The sequence below is a fragment of the Salvelinus sp. IW2-2015 genome, linkage group LG5 (assembly GCF_002910315.2).
Source record: "Salvelinus sp. IW2-2015 linkage group LG5, ASM291031v2, whole genome shotgun sequence".
Lineage (NCBI taxonomy): Eukaryota > Metazoa > Chordata > Actinopteri > Salmoniformes > Salmonidae > Salvelinus > Salvelinus sp. IW2-2015.
In genome coordinates, this window is record NC_036844.1 from 14,783,151 (window position 1) to 14,807,438 (window position 24,288).

General features: G+C 43.6%; 1 protein-coding gene across 2 annotated transcripts in view; it reads right to left on the reverse strand.

Annotated features, from left to right (window-relative positions):
- Window positions 1–933: 933 nt before the first annotated feature.
- Window positions 934–24,288, reverse strand: part of stxbp1a (syntaxin binding protein 1a) — a 46,309-nt gene continuing 22,954 nt past the window's right edge. The window contains exons 3-20 of one of the 2 annotated variants that reach the window (XM_023987561.2): window positions 23,139–23,220; window positions 22,192–22,268; window positions 21,735–21,813; window positions 21,235–21,338; window positions 18,068–18,216; window positions 17,734–17,818; window positions 17,278–17,408; window positions 16,496–16,603; window positions 16,291–16,354; window positions 16,140–16,205; window positions 15,970–16,050; window positions 14,182–14,320; window positions 12,821–12,930; window positions 12,374–12,475; window positions 12,043–12,128; window positions 11,008–11,162; window positions 5,852–6,013; window positions 934–3,079 (exon numbers count right to left, since the gene is read on the reverse strand). In XM_023987561.2, the coding sequence (XP_023843329.1) occupies window positions 5,901–6,013; window positions 11,008–11,162; window positions 12,043–12,128; window positions 12,374–12,475; window positions 12,821–12,930; window positions 14,182–14,320; window positions 15,970–16,050; window positions 16,140–16,205; window positions 16,291–16,354; window positions 16,496–16,603; window positions 17,278–17,408; window positions 17,734–17,818; window positions 18,068–18,216; window positions 21,235–21,338; window positions 21,735–21,813; window positions 22,192–22,268; window positions 23,139–23,220 (1,731 nt within the window). In that variant the 3' untranslated portion in view covers window positions 934–3,079; window positions 5,852–5,900. The remainder of the gene's footprint in view (window positions 3,080–5,851; window positions 6,014–11,007; window positions 11,163–12,042; window positions 12,129–12,373; window positions 12,476–12,820; window positions 12,931–14,181; window positions 14,321–15,969; window positions 16,051–16,139; window positions 16,206–16,290; window positions 16,355–16,495; window positions 16,604–17,277; window positions 17,409–17,733; window positions 17,819–18,067; window positions 18,217–21,234; window positions 21,339–21,734; window positions 21,814–22,191; window positions 22,269–23,138; window positions 23,221–24,288) is intronic. The other variant, XM_023987562.3, reaches the window with a different exon arrangement.

Sequence of the window (24,288 nt, forward strand, 5' to 3'; positions counted from 1 at the left end):
ATTTATTGATTCTAAATCAGGGTTCTCCAGCTGGCGGCCTGCAGGTGGTTTCATTTGAAATGATGTTTTAGTCAAACATATCCGTTTCAGTTTGCAGTCTACAAATGATTTGGAATTATGTTCCGGCCCCCTGACCGTTCGCTCAACGAAAAAGAAATCGTCCCACGGCTGAATCAAGTTGATGATCCCTGTTCTAAATGGTTTGTTTCAATTTTATCCTTCATCATTTGTGTAATAATGAGGTAATAATGTTAGTAATTGGTCGTGCTGGTCGTATTTTTATAGATGTCTTAGAGTTTGTGTTGAACACAAAAATAAGACTTTAGAAATACACATTTCTAAGATTTCGGAAATGTAGATTTAAAAAAACAAAAACAGATCCTGACGTCTTTTGTACTATGATTTATTATCAAATGATTTTTTTTTTACTAATATTTTGCAGCAAAATATTTTTATTTTTGCTTTGAAGCCAAATAAATGTAGATGGTGAAACAACTAATAGTTGTTATTAAGTAAGGCTGATGTCGGTTATAACCAGATTGTTACTTTTGGCCATGAACTGCAGGTACAGTATGGATAAGTCACCTGACGGTCACTGTCAGAGGCCCGTCTGTACACACTGAAGTTGTACAACCATTTTGATACCACGCAGCGTTTCTCTGCACAAAAATAATAACACAAGCATTGTAGAGACACTACACAATGGATGTATACATTTGTATCACAGCCATCATGTAAAATGTGCTGTAGATCAGTCGTACAACCTGGGTGTGTATGGGGCCAGAGGTCTTCAGGGTCTTACTGCACAATGTGAACTGTGAGCCTGAAAACGAGAGGGTTAACTCACAGATACAGCAGATGCACTACAGTGAAGAACAGCAGAATTGCAACAGAGTACCTTACAATGTAGCTACAGTAGGAACGTGCTGAGTCTTTCTCCTTGTAATGGAAGCCAATTTATTAGACAGCCTTGGTACATTGGTACACATGAAGTATAGTTTTGTTTGTGCTTCAACACTCGCAAACATAGAATCCCAATGAGTTAAACAGGTTTAGGACAGACTTACATTTTTAAAGATTTGTTTCTCTGATAAATAACTTTGATATACACGAATTGAATAGACAGAGACCCTATACAACAGCAACTGATAATAGGAAACAATTCAAATTAAATTAAGCGTTTGCATCACAGAAAACGCATAGTGCAATATACAACCTGTTTGGCCAGGCAAGAGAAATAAAAAATAGATATAAAACGTTGAAATATTGGTGTTACATTTTCTTTGCAAAGCCATTCGCCGTTGGAAGAGTTAACATTGCACCAGCAGAGAAAAACTAACGGACAGACAAACAAAATATAGATATTAGTTATTTTCCCAGTTCACCACTACAACTACAGATAAAACAACACAGACACACGTGGCTTCACATTCGCATTTTTTTTTAAAGGAAATCTTTTACTACTTCACTGTCAGAAACATCACCAGTCAACAGTGAGACACTAAAAACATCAACGTATGCCATATACACAACACACTACTCAGTGCATGACCCGGTTAAACATTTTGATACTAACCAATGATGACTTACACTGAGTGTACAAAACATTAGGAACACCTGCACTTTTCCATGACCGGTGAATCCAGGTGAAAGCTATGATCCCTTATTGATGTCACCTGTTATTTCCACTTCAGATCAGTGTAGATGAAGGGGAGGAGACAGGTTAAAGAAGGATTTTTAATGCTTGAGACATGGATTGTGTATGTGTGCCATTCAGAGGGTGAATGGGCAAGACAGAAGATTTAAGTGCTTTTGAACCGGGTATGGTAATAGGTGCCAGGTACACCGGTTTGAGTGTCAAGAACTGCAACGCTGCAGGTATTTTTTTCAGCTCAACTGTTTCCTGTGTGTATCAAGAATGGTCCAAGAGCATCCAGTCAACTTGACACAACTGTGGGAAGCATTGGAGTCAACATGGACCAGCATCCCTGTGGAACGCTTTCGAATACCTTGTAGAGTCCATGCCCTGACAAATTGAATCGGTTCTGAGGGCAAAAGGGGTGCAACTCAAAATTAGGAAGGCGTTCCTAATGTTTTGTGCACTCAGTGTATAATGTGACAGGATACAATACTGAAATACAAGCGGCCCTTCATGATTATTCTGTAAACATCTGCAAGCAATGGCCTTTTTGACACTAAAACGTAAAATCTCTCCAGAGAAAAAGGAAAAGGATGTGGCGAGTAAATACAGTCTTATGGCTGGAGGAGGGATGCTTCTAGCATTCTGTAGCTATTTACACAGCCCCGTTTCTCTCTATCCTCAGACCTTGGGTCAGTCTAGCTGTTTTGTCACTGTCTTACTCACAAGACAGAACTGTGATTGAATGATTTCTCGAGTTGCTTGGTTACGGTATTGCCACACTAAAGGATATACAGTAACAGTACGGACAATGTTCAGGCATGCTACTGATACAAACATCTTGACCAGCTAGGATTCTACCCCCTGATAGGACAGGGATGAGTTATGTTGCATGTTGAGTGATATGATTTTACTGCATTAACTTAACCTAGTGCCAACCAACTATAGTAAGGCATCCCTCCTCTACCCACTATCAATAAAAATCACACCAAGAAGATAAACTGAGGGGAACAAACAGAGAAAACCTCTACCTGTTACACTTTCTAGCAGGTTTCATAGCATACGATATTACATTTGGTACTTTCAGTTTCAAATGGCCTTAGTTGATATTTAAACTTTATTTTATTTTAAATACTTTCCGTTATTTGCATCCATTGTAAAATATGAGAATACTTGTAACATGATTTAGATCTGTTTAAACATTTATTTTGTTCATTAACGCTGTCATTGTTTTTGTTTGTAGTAATTTTTTTTGCCCAAGCAAGATACATACAGAATGAAGGTAGGATCTGGGGAAGGTGGCTGGGGGGAGGTTAAGGTGAGAAGACTGGAAGGAGATGGATGGGGCTGGGCGATTTTAGCTCGCCGGTTCCTCGTCTGGTTTGTTCATGGTCTTGAGCTGTTCCAGGAGGGCGGTGGGGGTGAAGACGTGGGTCGATCCTAGAGAGGTGGACAGATACGCAGCAGAGGACACACACAGACAGAGCATGGTATTAGAGTTGCCAAAACATTAGCTCGCTAGGAAAATGTGTTTTCAGCTCTTGGCTATGAATGCTTTGCTGGAAGCACTATTCTTGAGAATTTTGGGGGGGGGGAAATAAGATAAACATAAGTACAACCAAAAAACTTGAAATCATAGTCAATAGCCAGTATTTAAAGAATGTATTGGTTATCATTATTGGTTATAAAACGATGTGTGGGCTATTCACGCGTTTTTAAAATCAAGGAAGATTGGTGACTTGTGATCTAGTGCCTGCCAACAATTCACAAAATTGTATGTCACATGCAATTGGATCGCTTGTGATTGGACAGTGATGTACTGACATCACAGAGCTGGCTTCTGAGCCAGCTGCAAAGCACTGGTGGTAGGAACCCTGTGACCACAGCTATAGGAGGGAGCAGCAAATCAGGTGTAAGCGTGTGCATGTGATCTAAGAAGCTTTTATCGCAGTGCATGCAAACAGTCTAATAGCAATATGTAAAATCAGGTAAAGACAAAAGCAGATTTCTGTCCAGCCATTCTCTGATTGGATGACATCAGGGAAGTTATTGTGCCTATGCTTGTAAATAAAATGTGAAATTAAAAGCTAAACATAACAGCACCACCAAAATATGAATGAGCTGACTTTTTCATAGCTGAAGACACATTTTGGACACAGTATAACTCAGGAGGTATTCGATTGGAGTAAACCAAACCTTTCTCCATATAGTTTGTCACCAAGTCGTTGAATGTGTTGATGGCTTACCCGCCATCTTGGACAAACCAAGGCTTTCATTCATAAAGCGAACCGCTGGACCAAAGTTTTGATTTACTCCCCACACCTACTAAGCAGTTGGATTAGTATTGTTGTTATTCTTCATCTGTTTGTTTCTGAAGCAAAGCTGAATGTTTCTATCATTTTGGCTCACCAAGGAAGACGCTTAGGTTTATCTGTGCTAGGTACAATTCCTTTAAAGCTCAGTAAATCTGATGGCTCATGCCAGTTAGGCCTTTCTAGATGTGATATTGACAGCCAATCAGGAGGGCTGGTTTATCCCATCATCAATAGGTACAGGCAGAGACGGGAGAGGAAGAGGCGAGTCCATCTTAAGTTGGGTCACCATAGTGATGCAGGCATCTTGGGTGTAAGGGAGGGTGGAGTGGGGTGTAGGTGAGCACTAGTCACAGACCAACTTTGGACTGGCGCCTGGTTCTCTCCTGTCTCTCAGCATCTGAAACACACAGCTTTGCAGGGCTCTGGCCAGAAACACAGTGAGCCACGTTGCTCCCCAACACCCACTACATGGGTAGGATTATATCCAAACACCAAATAACAGAAACAAACAGTCTGAGTAAATTAACAATGGACATTTCGTTCAGGACGGGTTGAATACGGCAGTATATGGTAAAGCCTCCATACTGCACGTGGTGATTGATACAAAAAAAATACCAAAACCATAAAACCAAAAGTTGTTTGAAAAAGATATGGCTTTAGCAGATAAGCAAGAATGAGATGGATGCCCTTTAATGCTGTGTTCAGGGAAACTCACTCAATTTAACAAATTGTGCAGAATATAGCCACCTTACTTGCAAAATCCCCAAAATAGGCAGTGATGCGGTAATTGCTAATATTGGTGTTTGAAAAATTTCCTAGACTATGTGCTTTTAGAATCCTGTCTCTGTGTACCAAAACCCATATTGCTCTACTATTGGTTGACCATGCTGTATGGGCCACATATGGTGTCGCAAAAGGGAAAATATGGAGCTATATGGCGAACAAAGTGAGGGGGCGAACAAAGTGAGGGGGAAATCGTGAAGGCTTTTTATGTGTCGCATCTTTTCTAGGCGCTAAAGCATATCGAGTGAACATCGCTACATTCCCAGTGTCAGTGTCTGCAGAGAAGCACTGTGTCCGAGCGAGCAGAAATAGCAGTAGGGAGCTGAAGTTTATTCTTTGACCGAATGGTGTGGAGACCAACATTAGTGTTCTCTGCAGATGACTCCTGGGCCATGTAAGCATGCATGTGATGTCTGGTGGACCGAGAGAGCGTGAGTTGGAGGAGAGGTGGAGGAAGTTGAAAGATTGGGAGCAAAAAATACATCTACGAAAAAAAATGACAATCCTTCCTTGAAAGCCAACATCAACTCAAGGACCTATCCTGAAAAAAAAACATTAAATCAAGGTGATTGTCTTGGAGGTGTTATTTACAAAAATAATTAGTAATAATAGTAATAATAAAGGAATAAAGATGATTCTCGGGGGTAGATTAAATCTGCGCCAAAAAATGATCAATTCTGGGAAACAGGTTACGAAACAGTCTGAGAGGGGCGATTTAATCCACCCAGTTGAGATGATGTGGGGGTGGAGGAGGGCAGCAGGGATGGGGTCAGGACGCCTGTAGCATGGCCAGCCCACATAGGCTGCACATCCTGAAGGCCCAACAGATAGATACTGCAACACATGCCCATTCTATCTGTCAGCATGACAAGGCCAATCACTATTGGCTGTGGGGGTCACCAATCACACTGTCTTACGCTGTGATTGGGTGTTGGCCTGCAAGAGGTGGAGCCTGAGGTGACTGGGCCATGCAGTGAGCCAGGGGCCAGACGGCCATCCCTGAGGGTGGGGCGGAGTTCGAGCAGTAGTGAATGTAGTAAGAGGAGTACGGAGGGAAAGAAAGCCCTTGTGCTGTGGGCGTTCAGAAAGGGCTTCTTTGCGCGGCTGCCTTTACTTTGTCAGAGTGTGATTTCTCTCTCCCTCCCTCCCTCTCTCTGTCTGTCTCACTCGTCTGAGCCTGCGTCTGGCTCCTCAAAGGACACCCTAGTGGACTCTCGGAAGTCAGGGTGCTGCAGGTCCGTTAAGAATTTGATGGGGGTGATGGTGTGGGTGGAACCTGTGGAGGAACAGAGGGCGCTTCACGCTCAATTCTCATCACATGCCACGCCCCCCATGCCACGTTCTCTTTTCTGACACTTTCTCTGCCATCTCGACAAAAAGGGGTTAAACACACCACTGCACAGCACTACCCACATACTGTGAATAGTCATACACGCGCCCACACGCAAACACACGGACACGAAACCCAGACGCACAGAAAAAGACAGGGCGTAGCTGCAATTCAAAGACAACAGTGTTTTAGACAGAACAGGACTGAATCCAAAAGCATAGCACAGCAAAAAATAACAGAGAAGACACACTCCCTTATGACAAGAACTGGCTGACCAGAGACAACATTCAATAAACAGGGAACACATGTCACCCAAAAGGGGTTTACACATATCACAAGGGGTATCTTAGAGAAGTGTTCATCAGAAACATAGCGTTTTCCTCCAGCTAAGTAGCTAGATCCTTAAGTAAGTATAGCACTAACAGAATGAGTGTTGATTGCCTCAACAGGCAAACTAGTGTCATGACATAAGCTTACTCTTCAAGAATCTTTACTGACTGGAATTCGTGGTGTGTGTACAGTGCCTTGCAAAAGTATTCATCCCCCTTGGCGTTTTTCCTATTTTGTTGCATTACAACCTGTAATTTAAATGTGTTTTTATTTGGATTTCATGTAATGGGTATACACAAAATAGTCCAAATTGGTGAAGTGAAATGAAAAAAATAACTTGTATAAAAAAATTCAAAAAAAATGTAAAATTCAGAAAAGTGGTAAAGTGGTGCGTGCATATGTATTCACCCCCTTTGCTATGAAGCTCCTAAATAAGATCTGGTGCAACCAATTACCTTCAGAAGTCACATAATTAGTTAAATAAAGTCCACCTGTGTGCAATCTAAGTGTCACATGATTTCAGTATATATATATATATACACACCTGTTCTGAAAGGCCCCAGGGTCTGCAACATCACTAAGCAAGGGGCACCACCAAGCAAGTGGCACCATGAAGACCAAGGAGCTCTCCAAACAGGTCAGGGACAAAGTTGTGCAGAAGTACAGATCAGGGTTGGGTTATAAAAAAAATATCAGAAACTTTGAACATCCCACGGAGCACCATTAAATCCATTATTAAAAAATGGAAAGAATATGGCACCACAACAAACCTGCCAAGAGAGGGCCGCCCACCAAAACTCACGGACCAGGCAAGGAGGGCATTAATCAGAGAGGCAACAAAGAGACCAAAGATAACAGTGAAGGAGCTGCAGAGCTCTACAGCAGAGATTGGAGTATCTGTCCATAGGACCACTTTAAGCCGTACACTCCACAGAGCTGGGCTTTACGGAAGAGTGGCCAGAAAGAGCCATTGCTTAAAGAAAAAAAATAAGAAAACACATTTGGTGTTCGCCAAAAGGCATGTGGGAGACTCCCCAAACATATAGAAGAAAGTACTCTGGTCAGATGAGACAAAAATTGAGCTTTTTGGCCATCAAGGAAAACGCTATGTCTGGCGCAAACCCAATACCTCTCATCACCCCGAGAACACCATCCCGACAGTGAAGCATGGTGGTGGCAGCATCATGCTGTGGGGATGTTTTTCATCGGCAGGGACTGGGAAACTGGTCGGAATTGAAGGAATGATGGATGGCGCCAAATACAGGGAAATTCTTGAGGGAAACCTGTTTCAGTCTTCCAGAGATTTGAGACTGGTACGGAGGTTCACCTTTCAACAAGACAATGACCCTAAGCATACTGCTAAAGCAACACTTGAGTGGTTTAAGGGGAAACATTTAAATGTCTTGGTTTGGCCTAGTCAAAGCCCAGACCTCAATCCAATTGAGAATCTGTGGTACGACTTAAAGTTAGCAGTACACCAGCAGAACCCATTCAACTTGAAGGAGCTGGAGAAGTTTTGCCTTGAAGAATGGGCAAAAATCCCAGTGGCTAGATGTGCCAAGCTTATAGAGACATACCCCAAGAGACTTGCAGCTGTATTGCTGCAAAAGGTGTCTCTACAAAGTATTGACTTTCGGGGGGTGAATAGTTACGCATGCTCAAGTTTCAGTTTTTTTGTCTTATTTCTTGTTTGTTTCACAACAACGTTTTTTGCATCTTCAAAGTGGTAGGCATGTTGTGTAAATCAAATGATACAAACCCCCCAAAAATCCATTTTAATTCCAGGTTGTAAGGCAATAAAATAGGAAAAATGCCAAGGGGGGTGAAGACTTTCGCAAGCCACTGTATATGGGAGTAAGGAAGCTAATTGAGGTCAAATATGTTGTTGTGTGGATAAGCCAGAGTTTTAATGAGGTCGAGTGCGGTTGGCGCTCAAATGAGAGAAAGATTATCTGGATGAATTCTCTCCTTCGTCCTTCTTTATTCACCTGTGGTCAACATAGTGGGAATAGAATACAGTTGCATTGGCACTGATGATGGCAGACACGTTGGCATTTGTGTCCTGCTGACCACAATGAATGGAGACTAGGGCTGTGGCGGTCACGAAATTTCGTCAGCCGTTGATTGTCAAGCAAATAACTGTCGGTCTCATGGTAATTGACCGTTAATTAACAAACACATTTAGCATCTCCTGGCTACCACATCTAGCCTACAAGCCACTGATGCAGACCTTTGGAACATCTGCGTTTTAAAAAGTCTAATAAATCCATGTAATATAGCCTACACCTTCACAATAAATCCATTATTTATTATAGACAGGTCTAAAGAAGAATGATATGAAGAAAATGTAGTTTATTTCAGAAGAACAGAATATCATACTCGAGTTGTCCTTATGTTAGGTCCTGATCTGGCTATGACAATTGGATGCGGGCTACACTAGTTCATTAAGCAGACAAGATTTGCTTAGAATTCCGTGGCATTATTTTATAGTATGAAGAATACAATTGAACAAAGCTGAATAAAATAGAAAGGATCTTTTCTCCAAACGATTTGAGGGAGTGCGCATATATGCACCTATTCTGTGTGGAGTGGTTAACAAAGAAATAGGTATTCTATATGCTTAATTTACAGTTATTAATGTAACTTTGTAGTTGTTCTACAAACGTTGGGCTATATGTTTACATTTGTAATACATTGTAAGGATGCATGATGTGACTCTAATGATGATTTGAAAAAAGTCACTTGAAACGCATGAGCTCTGCTTTATTTTTTGAGCAGGCTGTACACACTTCATCAGTCTCTCATTCACAATTTGACAAGCACTCGATAATGCCTAGAATTTTACAGCGGCATCCCCTTTGTTTGGCCGTAATGCACCCTAAAAAAATACATGCCTTTTGCGGCCAGTAGCCGTTATGCCTTTCTCCCTGAGTGCTGCGCGCTCTGAATCACCTCTCACTCACATGGCTCTCCATCACGTGATCGGGTCTTTCTCACAGGCTACAAGTGAAGACAGACACATCCGGGACGCTATTGCGCGGGTCCTTATCCAATTCCGAGGTGCATATTGAAGATATTGGAAGAACTGTCCACATTTACTTTGTCAGCCAACAAGATGAATAGGTCTAACGAACAGCAAAAACACTAGCCTATGTCAATCTACTATCCCCCATAGTACAAAAGTTGACCTATTGTATTCTGTGCGAGAAATACATATTCCAAACAGTCTGGGACAGTTGTGGGATGCAATAGATCCCAAATTAATACAACCACTAGCATACATTTTTTGTATTTTTTACTATTAGTCTATTTCTTCATATTATAAGCGCAACAATGCACACATTAGTAGGCTAAAAGTGCAAATGTTCCATTAACGGAAAACACCATTATCAAAAATGACCGCAAATGCGATTATGCATGTAATGCTTTTCTTATAAAGGTGCAGTTTAATGGTGAAAATTGTATGCCAGTTAGGTTCTACTCCCCTTGTAAAGAGGATTAATGTGCTTAATTTTAAGAAGTTATTTGGCCACTTTATTTGTGATACAAACCTTATCAAAACATATAGACCTATGGGCTAGGCTACATGAGGTGTGTGACTATGATTTGAAAAAGTGCTAGGGTAATATTGTCACCCATCAGCCTATTCTTGATTTAATCTTTATTATTTTGTATATGTGTGAAATATGTATCGAAACAGGGGCAGCGGGGAAAAATACATAAATAGCGAATGGAGGACACTTTCCCCGTGGTTCATTTTCATGCCAGCTAGGCAGGCTATACTCCTGTTGTAAATATAAGCAATGTGCTTAACATTAGGAAAGTTGATAAATAAATATAGTAGGCCTAACCTATAGACAGCTGATGGGATCCTCCTCTTTTTAGTAGAGGCCATCACTCTGTTTTCTCATGCAACTGCATAGCCTATAGAAATGTTGCGCAACATGAGCTCATGGGCTCTCATGAAGTGTTTGATTAGATTTTTGATTAGATTTGCATTGATACCAGAGTGATTAGAGGGACAATAGAGTGCTGAGTACCAGGTAGTTAGTACGTTTGGTAGGCTACTAATGACCAGCAGCAGCATCAGAGCATGGAGAAGCCTAATTGCCGTGACTAAACGATCACGTGGTATTTGACTGCCTTCATGACTTGTGACCGCCGGTGTGGCGGTAATACGGTCACCACAACAGCCCTAATAGAGACCAATAACAGAATTAGCCAGTGTACGAGAGTCAGTCAGTTAGAGAAGTACACCCATTTCCCAATCTACGTCCTAGTCCCCCATCCCTAGGCACTTTGTGTAGACCCTGAAAAGAATTGGGTAGGTATAAGCCATTCCACCTAGCCTATCAGAGGGCATGGTGGACATATTATCTATTCAGACTGTTCAGACCTACAACAAGTGCCCAGAGGGAGGGGTTATATGTCCATTCGAAATGAGTCTGCATTCTTGCATAAATGAAAGGCAACTGTGTGTTAATGTACCAGTAAGATCAGTCTATGTGAGTGTATTTTCTCTTAGGACTGTTCTGTCACACTCCCTATGGGGGAGTGCCTCCCTACCACCTCGGCCTGCGCTCAGTGGCGCCCCCCGGTGTCAGACTCACCAATGATGGCCTCCCACTTCCCGTTGGCCTGCGTGACCTCGTAGGCAGAGCGCATCTCGCTGAAGGACGCGCCTCCGATGATGAAGACCATGACGCGCGGCCCGGTGCGGTACTCGCCTGGGGTCTTATTCTTGTGCCATTGGCCATACCGGGCACTGCCAGGGAGGGAGAAGCACAATCACAAGGGTGACATATCACAGTGTTACTCCTCTTCACTATTTCACCACAGCTGTACTGGGCAGAGTAATGGGCAGAGAGAAAGGATCTTTCTCCATGTGGAGACAACTAGCTATATAACATATCAGCAAACCACATCATATGATACAGCAATCTGATGCTCCACTGCGCAGTTAATGATGTGGCATGCAATCATGGGCTGACCAATGTAATGTCTCCAATGTAGTCGGTCTGGAATGTGACCAGTGTGTGTGAATGTGTGTTTGGCTGCATCATGGCTGTGCAAGGCGTCTAGTGAAATGTGCTTATTTCCCAATGAGTCAATAACATTGGGGCTGGGGAATGAATGGTGGTTGGTGGTGGAAGTGGCTCCCATTCTCAGCAGCACAGATCCCATGTCAAATCAATACACACACAATGAAGGTCTAGTGGGGGGGGAGGGATATGCAGGGGTCAATGTGTCAGCACTCTCTCATCATTCCCCAGTGCACGCACACCTACCACTGTGGTAGTAGTATGAGGGTTAGATGCCTTGGCTTTGTCCCAAATGGCACCCTATTCCCTATATTGTCCAATACTTTTGACCAGAGCCCTCTGTTGCAGTACTGTATGTTTGACTGAATACACAGCCCTCTGGTTGTCTTTTCTCCTGTTTGTCACTGCTTAGTTCCGCCCTTCACTCTTTTACAGCCAATCAGAGTATTCATCCCCCCTCTCCCTCAGAGCCCAAATAACTATTGATCTATGACCCTCCTTGCTTTGTCATCTCAGTAGCGCTACTACACTGCAATACATTCGTGTGTGTGTGTGTGTGTGTGTGTGTGTGTGTGTGTGTGTGTGTGTGTGTGTGGTGTGTACCTGACTGCAGTGCTGCTGAAGGAGGCAGAGGAGCGGGTAGATATGTAAGGGTAGTGCTTGGTGTCCAGCTTATCTTCAATCACATCCTGCAGGGATGACAAGAAGAAAGGCAGAACAAGAGCATGGTCAGCAAATATAAAACACAGACAACTGGGATGGCCTAAACACACACACACACACACACACACACACACACACACACACACACACACACACACACACACACACACACACACACACAACACACACACACACACACACACACACACACACACACACACACACACACACACACACGAGACAGAGACTATGTGTATGTCTAGTAACTGACCTCCATGATGTCCTTGACCAGTGGTGTCCAGCGGGACAGCTGATAGGTCTGCGCACTCACACGTTCCTTCCTGTCCAGCTTCTTCCCCCTGCGGAGGGTGGACTAGAGGGAGGAGGAACATGGGGTGAAAAATAACAAAGGGGGAGAGTTAAATTACTGCAAATATCAGTCTGATTGAAGTGTTTAATTGAGACCCATATGAAAGGAATAATATGGTAGGAGCGTAGAAGAGAAAATGGGCGAGAGAGAGAGAGAGAGAGAGAGAGAGAGAGAGAGAGAGAGAGAGAGAGAGTGTGTATGGGCATGAAGGAGAAAGAGAGAGTTTGTAACAGGTGTTGAAAAGGTGGCGGTACATCTGTGTCCTTGACTGCAGCTGCAGGAGGGACAGAAGAGGAGGCTGGCCAGACACAAAGTGGCCAACAACAGGAAGTAGGAGTGCTGACTCACGTCTGTGATGATGGGCACACCCAGGTGGGCCATGTTGGTGATGATCTCACTGTCCTCGGGAGGGATCTGGGCATGCTGGATGAGCTTGTTCAGGTTCTCCTCTGTGATGCCTACCCAACAGCACCCCACAGGTTGTTAAGCTCTTATAGGTTAACTTTAAGCCTAATTTATACACTACGTACGTGCACAATGCAAGAAAGCAATTAGCTACATAAAATGGTGATACTGCATAGTTGGATGAGTTACAAATTGCGTCTCTGCATACATTTGCATATTGCTACGCAACTACTTCCATTTTGCACAGCTTGTAAATAGGGAAAAAATTGGCTTTAGGAATAAACAGGAAAAACTGTTCCTAGATCAGCTCTTAGAGTTAGGGTTGTGTTTGAGGCTAGGGTTAGGGTTGAACCAAGATGTGGTTATGAAGCTAGGGTTAGTTATGGTTGAGGCAGGACGGGAACATGAAGCTAGGGTTAGGGTTGTGGTTGAGGCTAGGGTTAGGGTTGTGGTTGAGGCTAGGGTTAGGGTTGAACTGGGATGTGAATATGAAGCTAGCGTTAAGGTTAGGGTTAGGTTTATGGTTGAGGCTAGGGTTGAATTGGGATGTGGACATGAAGCTAGCATTAGGATTAAGGTTGTGGGTTAGGTTAGGGTTGAACTGGGATGTGGATATATGTCCCGTGTGGCTCAGTTGGTAGAGCATGGCGCTTGCAACGCCAGGGTTGTGGGTTCATTCCCCACGGGGGGACCAGGATGAATATGTATGAACTTTCCAATTTGTAAGTTGCTCTGGATAAGAGCGTCTGCTAAATGATGTAAATGTAAAATGTAAATGATATGAAGCTAGCATTAGGATTAAGGTTGTGGTTTAGGTTAGGTTAGGGTTGAACTGGGATGTGGATATGAAGCTAGCATTAGGATTTAGGTTAGGTTAGGGTTGAACTGGGATGTGGATATGAAGCTAGCATTAGGATTAAGGTTGTGGTTTAGGTTAGGGTTGAATTGGGATGTGGACATGAAGCTAGCATTAGGATTATGGTTGTGGTTTAGGTTAGGGTTGAACTGGGATGTGGATATGAAGCTAGCATTAGGATTAAGGTTAGGGTTGAACTGGGATGTGGATATGAAGCTAGCATTAGGATTAAGGTTGTGGTTTAGGTTAGGGTTGAACTGGGATGTGGATATGAAGCTTGGGTTAGGGTAAATGTTAGGGTTTAGGTTAGGGTTGAACTGGGATGTGGATATGAAGCTAGCATTAGGATTAAGGTTGTGGTTTAGGTTAGGGTTGAACTGGGATGTGGATATGAAGCTTGGGTTAGGGTAAATGTTAGGGTTAAAAGTCGAGCGTCTTTCAGTTTCACCGTTCTTGAGGAAGATGTAGAGGAGGATGATGCGGATCTTGTCGTGGGTGGTGACGTTGGCGTCCAGCAGGATGGGCACGATGGCCCTCATGGGGTCCTTGATCTTCTCCCCTTCAGCGTCTGTACCCATGGCCAAGTCCTACATACCACACAGACAGGAGATTAGCGATACATCCCAAATAGCAACCTATTCCTTATATACAATGCATTCGGAAAGTACTCAGACCCCTTGACTTTTTCCACATTTTGTTTTGTTACAGCCTTATTTTAAAATGTTAAATTTTTTCCTCATCAATCTACACACAATACCCCATAATGACAAAGCAAACAGGTTTTTAGACATTTTTGCAAATTTATTACAAATAAAAACTGAAATACCTTATTTACATAAGTATTCAGACCTTTTTCTATGAGACTCAAAATTGAGCTCAGGTGCATCCTGTTTCCTTTGATCACCTTTGAGATGTTTCTACAACTTGATTGGAGTCCACCTGAGGTAAATTCGATTGATTGGACATGTTTTGGAAAGGCACACACCTGTCTATATAAGGTCCCACAGTTGACAGTACATGTCAGAGCAAATACCAAGCCATGAGGTCGAAAGAATTGTCCGTAGAGCTCCGAGACAGGATTGTGTCGATGCACAGATCTGGGGAAGGGTACAAAACATTTCTGCAGCATTGAAGGTCCCCAAGAACAGTCTCCTCCATCATTCTTAAATGGAAGAAGATTGGAACCACCAAGACTCTTCCTAGAGCTGGCTGCCTGGCCAAACTGAGCAATTAGGGGAGAAGGGCCTTGGTCAGGGAGATGACCAAGAACCCGATGGTCACTCTGACAGAGCTCCAGAGTTCCTCTGTGGAGATGGGAGAATCTTCCAGAAGGAAAACCATCTCTGCAGCACTCCACCAATCAGGCCTTTATGGTAGAGTGGCCAGACGGAAGCCACTCCTCAGTAAAAGACTTGAACCCGACCGAACATCTCTGGAGAGACCTGAAAATAGCTGTGCAGCGACGCTCCCCATCCAACCTGACAGAMCTTGAGAGGATCTGCAGAGAAGAATGGGAGAAACTCCCCAAATACAGCTGTGCCAAGCTTGTTGTGTCATACCCAAGAAGACTCGAGGCTGTAATCGCTGCCAAAGGTGCTTCAAGAAAGTACTGAGTAAAGGGTCTGAATACTTATGTAAATGTGATATTTCAGTTTCTTATTTTTAATGCATTAGCAAAAATGTCTAAAAACCTGTTTTTGCTTCGTCATTATAGGGTGTTGTGTAGATTGTGTAGAGGGAAAAAACGATAATACATTTTAGAATAAGGCTGTAATGTTACAAAAATGTGGGAAAAGTAAAGGGGTCTGAATACTTCCAGAATGCAGTGTAGTGCACTATACTGTACAAGTAAGTAAGTAAGCTTGCGAGTCGGAATGGTAGATTGTGTTGGGTGAAACGCGGAAGGCAAATTTCGGTTGAATGCATTCAGTTGTGCGACTGACTAGATATCCCCTTTCCCGTTCCCAATAGCGTGTTTCTGTAGCGTGAGGCAGCTTGATGTACAAGTACATCCCTTGGATAGGACGCTAGTCTATCGCAGGGTCGTACCCCCAATCTATCTCCTTAATGCTGAGCCAAACAGTGACGCATTGGGCTATAGTGCCCTAGAATGAGCCTCTTCTCTCATCCTCTCTGTTCCTTGCTATGCCTCCTCTCTCCATCCCCTCCCACCTCTTCCCTGCCATCACTTCTATCCCTCATCTCCCCTCCATCCCTTCCTCCCCCTTCCTGTTACCTGCTCCACACGACACAACTTGTCCACTGTGCCCTGGTAGTGCTTCATGCAGTCCTCAGCCAGCTGCAGGTGAGTGGAGTACTGAGACACACAGTTTGACAGGGTCAGTACACACACGTCATGTGCACACACAGACACACACTAACACACACACTAACACAGACACTAACCTTGCTCAGCTCCTTCTGGTACTGGGGCATCTTCTTCAGCATCTGAGAGAGGTCCCTCATGGTGGTCTGTCAGAACACAGAGCATGGTCACGTTCTCTCTCCACTCAGCCATAAAAACGTACTGACAGGGATGCAATCTCTACCTCCTTACCTTCTCTCCAGCAGTGTTCATCCTCTTGCTAGCAGAAAAGTCCTTCAGTTGGCGTGTCACCTCCCTGATGGCAGTTAGAGAAGATAGATAGAGTTAGCAGAAGAGAACTAGTAAGTAGGAGAGCTTGACTTTGTTATGGCTTTATTTTTTCAAACAGTGGCAGTGATATGGACGAGAGCGAGAGAGAAACGGATGTGTGACTTACGTGGACACCTCAGCGATATGCTTGTGTCTGAGCCCCACCCACAGGTCATCGTCCTCATGCAGCAGGACCTCCTTCTGAGAAGTGTCTCCCATCCCGGGGGAATCATATCTGATACAGACAGACACGTGAATGGACAGTCAGGTAGATAGACAGGGGGAAATAATTTGACAGGTAGATAGACGGAGACAGGAAGCTAGACGGAGACAGGAAGCTAGACGGAGACAGGGGGAGAGGCAAAGATAAATTGGGTCCAAACATGCAAAAGCACTCAAATATTTACTGTAATCAACATCAGCAGCCAGCAACAACATTGTGTTACTTTTCTACACTACACTATACAGAAACTCCAGCACATAGAATTCACAGCCAAGTATTTCAACACAAGACCAAACGGAATCCAGGCTAAACTGCAAAGCCATTCTTCGAACCTGGCACAGATGCACAGCCCTGAATGTAAGTGTGTGTGGGAAAGGTACTCTGATCGAAGTCTCTAGCGATCTAAAACACCACAGATGATTACCTTGTAGTGAAAGATTCTGTGGGCGCAACAGCTGCCCTCCCTGAACGGATTATTTTCTTCTATTTACAGTAGTTACACCTAAACCTTAGCAGCTAGCTAGGCCTCAGCCTGTCTCTTTCCTTGGAGACTGCTGAAGGGAGGGATGTGAATGCCGAGACACACACACACATAGGGGAACACGCACATACACACACGCACGCACACACACACACACACACACACACACACACACACACACACACACAAATGCACCCAGACGTACCTGTAGACGTCGTTTTCGATGGGCAGCAGGTCGTAGCCCATGGCCTGGAAGGTGAGCTCATGCAGGACGGGGGAGACGGGGTCAAAAGCCCTGTCCAGGATGATCAGCTGAGAACGAGCCTTATCGGGACCCTGCAGAGATAGAAGGATGGAGAGATAGAGGGGTAGAGGAGAGAGGTGCAGATTTACTCTGTGTCCTGATAGCTCCTACATAAAATATGTATACAGAAATATAAATCATAGTAATACATTTAATTTATAACACCCTTCCATTGAAAGACAATTGCAAAGTGCTACAGTGAGGTGTGATCTTTTGTAGCTTGCTGGTTGTTTGTTAAAGTAGCACACGGTAATATCTTCTATGTTCTCATATGTTCACTGCTAAAATATTTCCTTCTACCTCTAATCTAATAAACACTCGCTCCCGCATCCTTCCCTTGTTCCATCCCTCCCTCACCTCTCCCATGGTGGGGTCATCTGCCTTGTAGGCGTCCAGTTTGTCCTGCAACAGCTGGGCCAGGGTGGCATTGTCTTTGTACTCCCTGAGAGAGAGAGTCAGGGAGCGAGAGAGAGGATGGGATTTAACAATATGTTTCTATCCCATTTACTGAACATATTAGCCCTGACCCCCTGTCAATGAGAGGTTGCCTCCCAAATGGTAACATAGTCCCTTTATTACTTCTGACCCGTTCCCAGTAGTTCTTACATAGGGAACAGACTGCCATTTGGGACACAGTAATATTGCTGTTTCTAATGTCCCCATTATCTGAGAGGAGCCCCCTGTGGCTCACCCTCGGTATCTGACAGCAGGGTACTCCTTCAGGGTGGCACACAGGGTGGCAAGCTGGTCTGCCAGCCTCTCCATCACTGGGTTCTTAAGCTGGGTCTTATGGGGACTGTAGAAACTTTGGAAGGCATCCGGGTTGTCCAGAGAGTACACCTGCACACACACACACACACACACACATTTCATCAATCAAATGTTATTTGTAAGCAGAGCTAACAGCGGCAAATCAAATCCCCCCTACACAGAAGGAAGAAACCTTGAAAGGACCCAGTTTTATGAGAGAGATCCCACAGTATATATGTTCGGTAATACTTTAACTGTACGTCATACCCGTGTGGTTCAGTTGGTTGTGCATGGCGTTTGCATCGCCAGGGTTGTGGGTTCGATTCCCACAGGGGACCAGTACGAAAATGTACTGTAAGTTGCTCTATATAAGAGTGTCTACTAAAATGTTAAACTGTAATTGTACAGCATACATAACAAATATGTTAGCATAACATTACAGCTATATTTGGTTCATTATTTTGTGGTAAGGCACATGCTCTCCGGGTGGTGATAGTGAACTGAAGGACACACGGCAGTTTGCACCCTATATTCTAGAAATTATCATTCAATAGTATCAGAGCATAGCGCTGGGCACAGTAGCATAGTATGTTCTATCTAGGTTTCCTGTTATGCACATACAATAGCCAGGCCTCCTTTCCTTCCTGTATGTGTGCATGATGGGACAGTGACGTGCCCGTGGCCTTTCCTTCCTGTATGTGTGTATGATGAGACAGTGACGTGACCGTGGCCTTTCCTTCCTGTATGTGTGTATGATGGGACAGTGACGTGCCCGTGGCCTTTCCTTCCTGTATGTTGTGTATATGGGACAACGTGACTGATCTGGTGTACGTGAGTGCTTCGTTCGTGTATGTGTGTATGGATGACTTGTGACGTGATTGTGCCTTTCGCTTCCTGTATGTTGTGATATGGGACAGTGACGTGACCGTGGCCTTTCCTTCCTGTATGTGTGTATGATGGGACAGTGACGTGACTGTGGCCTTTCCTTCCTGCCTTTGTCTTTGCTGTAGTGCTCTGCTCCCCACAGCCTTTTTCACATTCACTCTCGCTCTCAGTCTATCTCCTCTGCCATTCCTCTCTCGTCTACTGCTTTTAGTGTCTGTGTCCTTGTTGTGTTTTTATGGCGTATTTATTGGTAATGTACAGGGCATTCGGAAAGTATGCAGACCCCTTGACCTTTCCCATATTTTGTAACGTTACAGCCTTATTCTAAAATTGATTAAATAAATAACAATGTACATCAATCTAATTTAAATCAATCTACACACAATACCCCATAATGACAAAGCGATTTAAAAACAAATGTTTGCAAATGTATATATACAGTATATATATAGATATATACAGTATATATATATATAAAATAAAATGAATTATTTGCATAAATATTCTTTGCTGAGACTCGACATTTAGCTAATGTGCATCCTGTTTCTGATCATCCTTGAGATGTTTCTACAACTTGGAGTCCATCTGTGGTAAATTCAATTGATTGGACATGATTTGGAAAGGCACACACCTGTCTATATAAGGTCCCACAGTTGACAGTGCATGTCAGAGCAAAAACCAACCAATGAGGTCGAAGGAATTGTCCGTAGAGCTCCGAGACAGTATTGTGTCGAGGCACAGATCTGGGGAAGGGTAACAAAACATTTCTGCAGCATTGAAGATCTCCAAGAACATAGTGGCCTCCATCAGTCTTAAATGGAAGAAGTTTGGAACCACAAAGACTCTTCCTAGAGCTAGGCACCCAGCCAAACTGAGCAATCGGGGGAGAAGGGCCTTGGTCAGGGAGGTGACCAAGAACCAGATGGTCACTGTGACAGAGCTCCAGAGTTCCTCTGTGGAGATGGGAGAACCTTCCAGAAGGACAACCATCTCTGCAGCACTCCACTAATTAGGCCTTTATGGTAGAGTGGCTAGACGGAAGCAACTCATCAGCAAAAAAGGCACATGACAGCCCGCTTGGAGTTTGCCAAAAGGCACCTAAAGGACTCTCAGACCATGAGAAACAAGATTCTCCGGTCTGATGAAACCAAGGTTGAACTTTTTGGCCTTAATGCGAAGCGTCACATCTGGCACCATCCCTACAATAAAGCATGGTGGTGGTAGCATCATACAATGGGGATGTTTTTCAGTGGCAGGGACTGGGAGTGTAACGTCCTGACCAGAGTTATTATGTGTTTTGCTTGTTTAGTGTTGGTCAGGACGTGAGCTGGGTGGGAATTCTATGTTGTGTGTCTAGTTTGTCTGTTTCTATGTCCAGCCTAATATGGTTCTCAATCAGAGGCAGATGGTAATCGTTGTCCCTGATTGAGAATCATATATAGGAGGCTTGTTTTGTGTTGGGATTTTGTGGGTGTTTGTTTCCTGTCTCTGTGATTGTCTGCACCAGATAGGTCTGTCTTGGTTTTTGCACYTTTGTTATTTTGTATTGTTGTTTGTAGTGTTTCACTTGTTCTTTATTAAACATGTTTAACACTAGCCGCGCTGCACTTTGGTCCTCTCCTTCACCCCTGGAAGAAAACCGTTACAGGGAGACTAGTCAGGTTTGAGGGAAAGAGGAATGGAGCAAAGTACTGAAAGTCCAGAGCGCTCAGGACCTCAGACTGGTACGAAGGTTCACCTTCCAACAGCACAACGACCGTAAGCACACAGCCAAGACAACGCAGGAGTGGCTTCGGGACAAGTCTCTGAATGTCCTTGAGTGGCCCAGCCAGAGCCCGGACCTGAAACCGGACCTGAACATTTCTCTCTCCATCCTACCGTTCTCCATCTCAATCGATCTCAAATCAAACCAAACAAAATTGTATTTGTTACATACTCAGTTTACAAAAGCTATAAATGGTGCAGTGAAATATTTACGTGCTAGCTCCCTCAACATTGTAGTACAATAATCAATATCAATAATAATAAGCAGCATAAAAGAACAGGTCATTAGAAGAAGGCAATATGCATGGCAGTAAACTGATATGTACATAACTCTCTGGCTATTCTAGGATCCCTCTATCTCTGGATCTCTCCCTCTGGCTCTTCATGTATCGCTCAATCTCCCTCCATCTCTATATTTCCCTGCCTCTCTCCTTCTGTTTCTCTCCCTCCGTTTGGTACCTGCGATTCGTAGGGCAGGAAGGCGATGTTGATCTCGGTCAGGGTCTTGATGGATTTGGAGGCACGGCTCTTCACTACCTCGTTGAAAAGTGGGTCTGGGCAGGCTGAAACAGGGAGAGGTTGATGTGAGTGCGTTTGATTCCTGCTGGGTCCACACGTATAAAAAATATATGCACACACTACTGTAAGACACTTTGGATAAAAACATATTGAAACATGGGCTGGTATATTAAGAACCCTTGTTTCAAAGGATGATGATGCTGAAAATGATGAGCTCTATTTTGGGTGCCTAGATCAACTCTGGTTTTGTAATGAAATGAACAGTGAAAAAAAAGTTATTTCATTGCACATTATTCCTTCCATGAAGTCCTTTTACCAACGTCACAGCCCTCTCCACCAAGAATGAATGGCTGAGGTTACACTCATGTCCATTGAGCTGTGTAGTGAATCCGCGGAGCGCTTGAGGTGTAGTGGAAAGGCTACTCCGGGGAGCTACTCACAGTCAGTGAAGAAGACGTGGGCTGCTTTGTATTTGGCTGAATGGGGGTCTTTGAAGTCTCCAATTAGGGTCTGCACAGACTGGAGAGAGAAGGACACAAGAGAGTAAGACGTCTGTCGTGTGTGTGTGTGTGTGTGTGTCTGTCAGCGTGTGTCTGTCAGCGTGTGCCTGTCAGCGTGTGCCTGCATGTACTGTACGTGTTTGAATAAGGATGGGAGAGGTAGAGAGTAAAAGTGGTAGAAGGACGGAAGGTAGAGTGCAGTCAGCTAGAGATCCTGTCCACAGACACACGTGAGTATTGTGTGGTTTGCGTAGGCTGAGTCAACAACCCTGGGTTTGGGTACCATCTTATACAGAATGGTGGCATATGGTCTCTGTGTACAGTGAGAACAGAAAGCTGCCAGAGACAGTGTTCTAAATATAGACTGTGAGAGGGAGATGATGGTGTGTGTGTGTACCTTGTCCGTGGGGGTAATCAGGTAAATGGCCTCCAGGGTGGGAAGAGGCTCTCGCCGCTTGTTTATGTCCTCCACAACTAGGGGGGAGATAGAGAGGTAGAGAGAGAGAGAGAGGTGGTTATATCATGTTAGCTGATGACTGAGTCATGGTAGCCAAATGGTAGCTACAGTGCATATGTAACAAGTGTTGAATTTCATGTATAATTACACAATACCTGAATAGTTCCCATGCCTGATACGAGTGTACATTCCTTTTGTTGTTGTAAGTGCCCTTTTTGTTTTTGTAAGTGCCCCCCCCCCCTTGGGTTACTGAAACATTTCCCCGTGAAATCATAATCAATCATATATGTTACAACACTTATAATGAGTCACTTACATTATAATGGTCTCCCCCCAATATATTGGGATATTCATGTTAATTTGTACTTTGCAGAGAAGTTTGGTGTATTAGGGCAGCTAAGTATTTGTTCATGGAAGTTTTTCCTGTCATTATCAGGTATGTCATGTGTTTTTGTTTGTCAAGTTATGTTGACGATATTTAACTGTTAGTTTGCAAGTGCATGTCATGTACTGTACTGTACTGTACGTAAATGCCTGGCTGTTATTGAGAAAGTTGGCTAGTCTAGGCCTGTAGGCTATACAGTACATTTCTCTTTCATAATGTAAATTGCATTTGTCTTACATTGTTATGTCATTCATGAGCTTATTGATATATGCCCTGTTTACTGTACCCATGTGTAAGAGAGGAGTTTGGCGTATTAGGGCAGCACGGCATTTGTTCATGGACGTTTTTCCTGTCATTATCAGAGAATAAAAGACCTACACCAACCCTGATCTTTTGGTCGTATGTAAGCCAATCAAAACACAACGCAGAGGCAATCTACACCGGTCAGACATACAGTATAACAATAGAGGCTGATGAGGTTTAAATAGAGCAGAGTGCTTACTGGTGATGCCCTCTGACATGATGTCTGTCATCTTGCAGCAGGAGGATAGCATCCTCATGCTCAGCTGGTCCACAATCAACGCCTGAGCCCGCGAAGAGAAAACAATGAGAAACCAGGGAGAGTGAGATAGAGGAAGGAGTAAGACAGAGGTTTTGGAAAACAAGGTTAGGACTCTAATCATATTCAAATGTTTCATTGGTAGCACTGGTGCAGTGCACCCAACTTAAAAATGTCAGGAGCATCTGTCACGACTTCCGCCGAAGTTGACTCCCCTGCCTGTTCGGGCGGTGCTCGGCGGTCGTCGTCACCGTCCTACTAGCCGCCACCGATCCCTTTTTCGTTTGTCTGTTTGTTTTGTCTTATTAGTTGCACCTGTTTTTTGTTTCGTAATGAGCTTCCCTATAATTAGGAGTTTGACCCGCCCTTGTTTTGTGCGGGATTGTTTTTGTTACGTGTGTGTATTTTGGGTGTTTGGCAAGTGTTGCTCTTTACGCCCTGGATGTTCGGGCTTATTTCAGTTTTTCCTTAAGAATAAATATAAGGAATATTTTTTCCCAAGCGGCTCTCTCTCTCTCTGCGTCTGGTTCTTTCGCCAACCTTTCGCCAACCAACCGTGACAGCATCACACAGTATTGAGGAGCACCAGAAAAAGAGATTGATTTAAATTAATTTAGATAGCCTATATGACTACTTTTGATGTAGCTATCCAGAAGCCCTTTCCTAGTCATTATACAACATTAACAATGTCTACTGTATTTCTGATCAATTTGATCAGAAGTAGTCATATATTTTTTTGTTATTTTAAATGGACCAAAAAAAAGTGCTTTTCTTTCAAAAACAAGGACATTTCTAAGTGACCCCAAACTTTTGAACGGTAGTGTAAGTCGAAGAGCCCTATGGTCTTGTCAAATAGCTGTCATGTGGTGTATACCACTATGGTGGTTAACAGTGAATGTTCAGGGTACAGTAATCATGGGTTCAAGGTACCTTCGCATCAAGCTTTTTTATTAAGGAAAAAAATAATGTTCACTCCTGGTCGTCTATGCTGAATTCAAATAACGCATACGTGAGGGGATTATTATAATAATGCATATCAAATGTTGTATATGTGAGTGTCGCCTAAATAAGAAATTAAGTGGTGTTTTTGGTC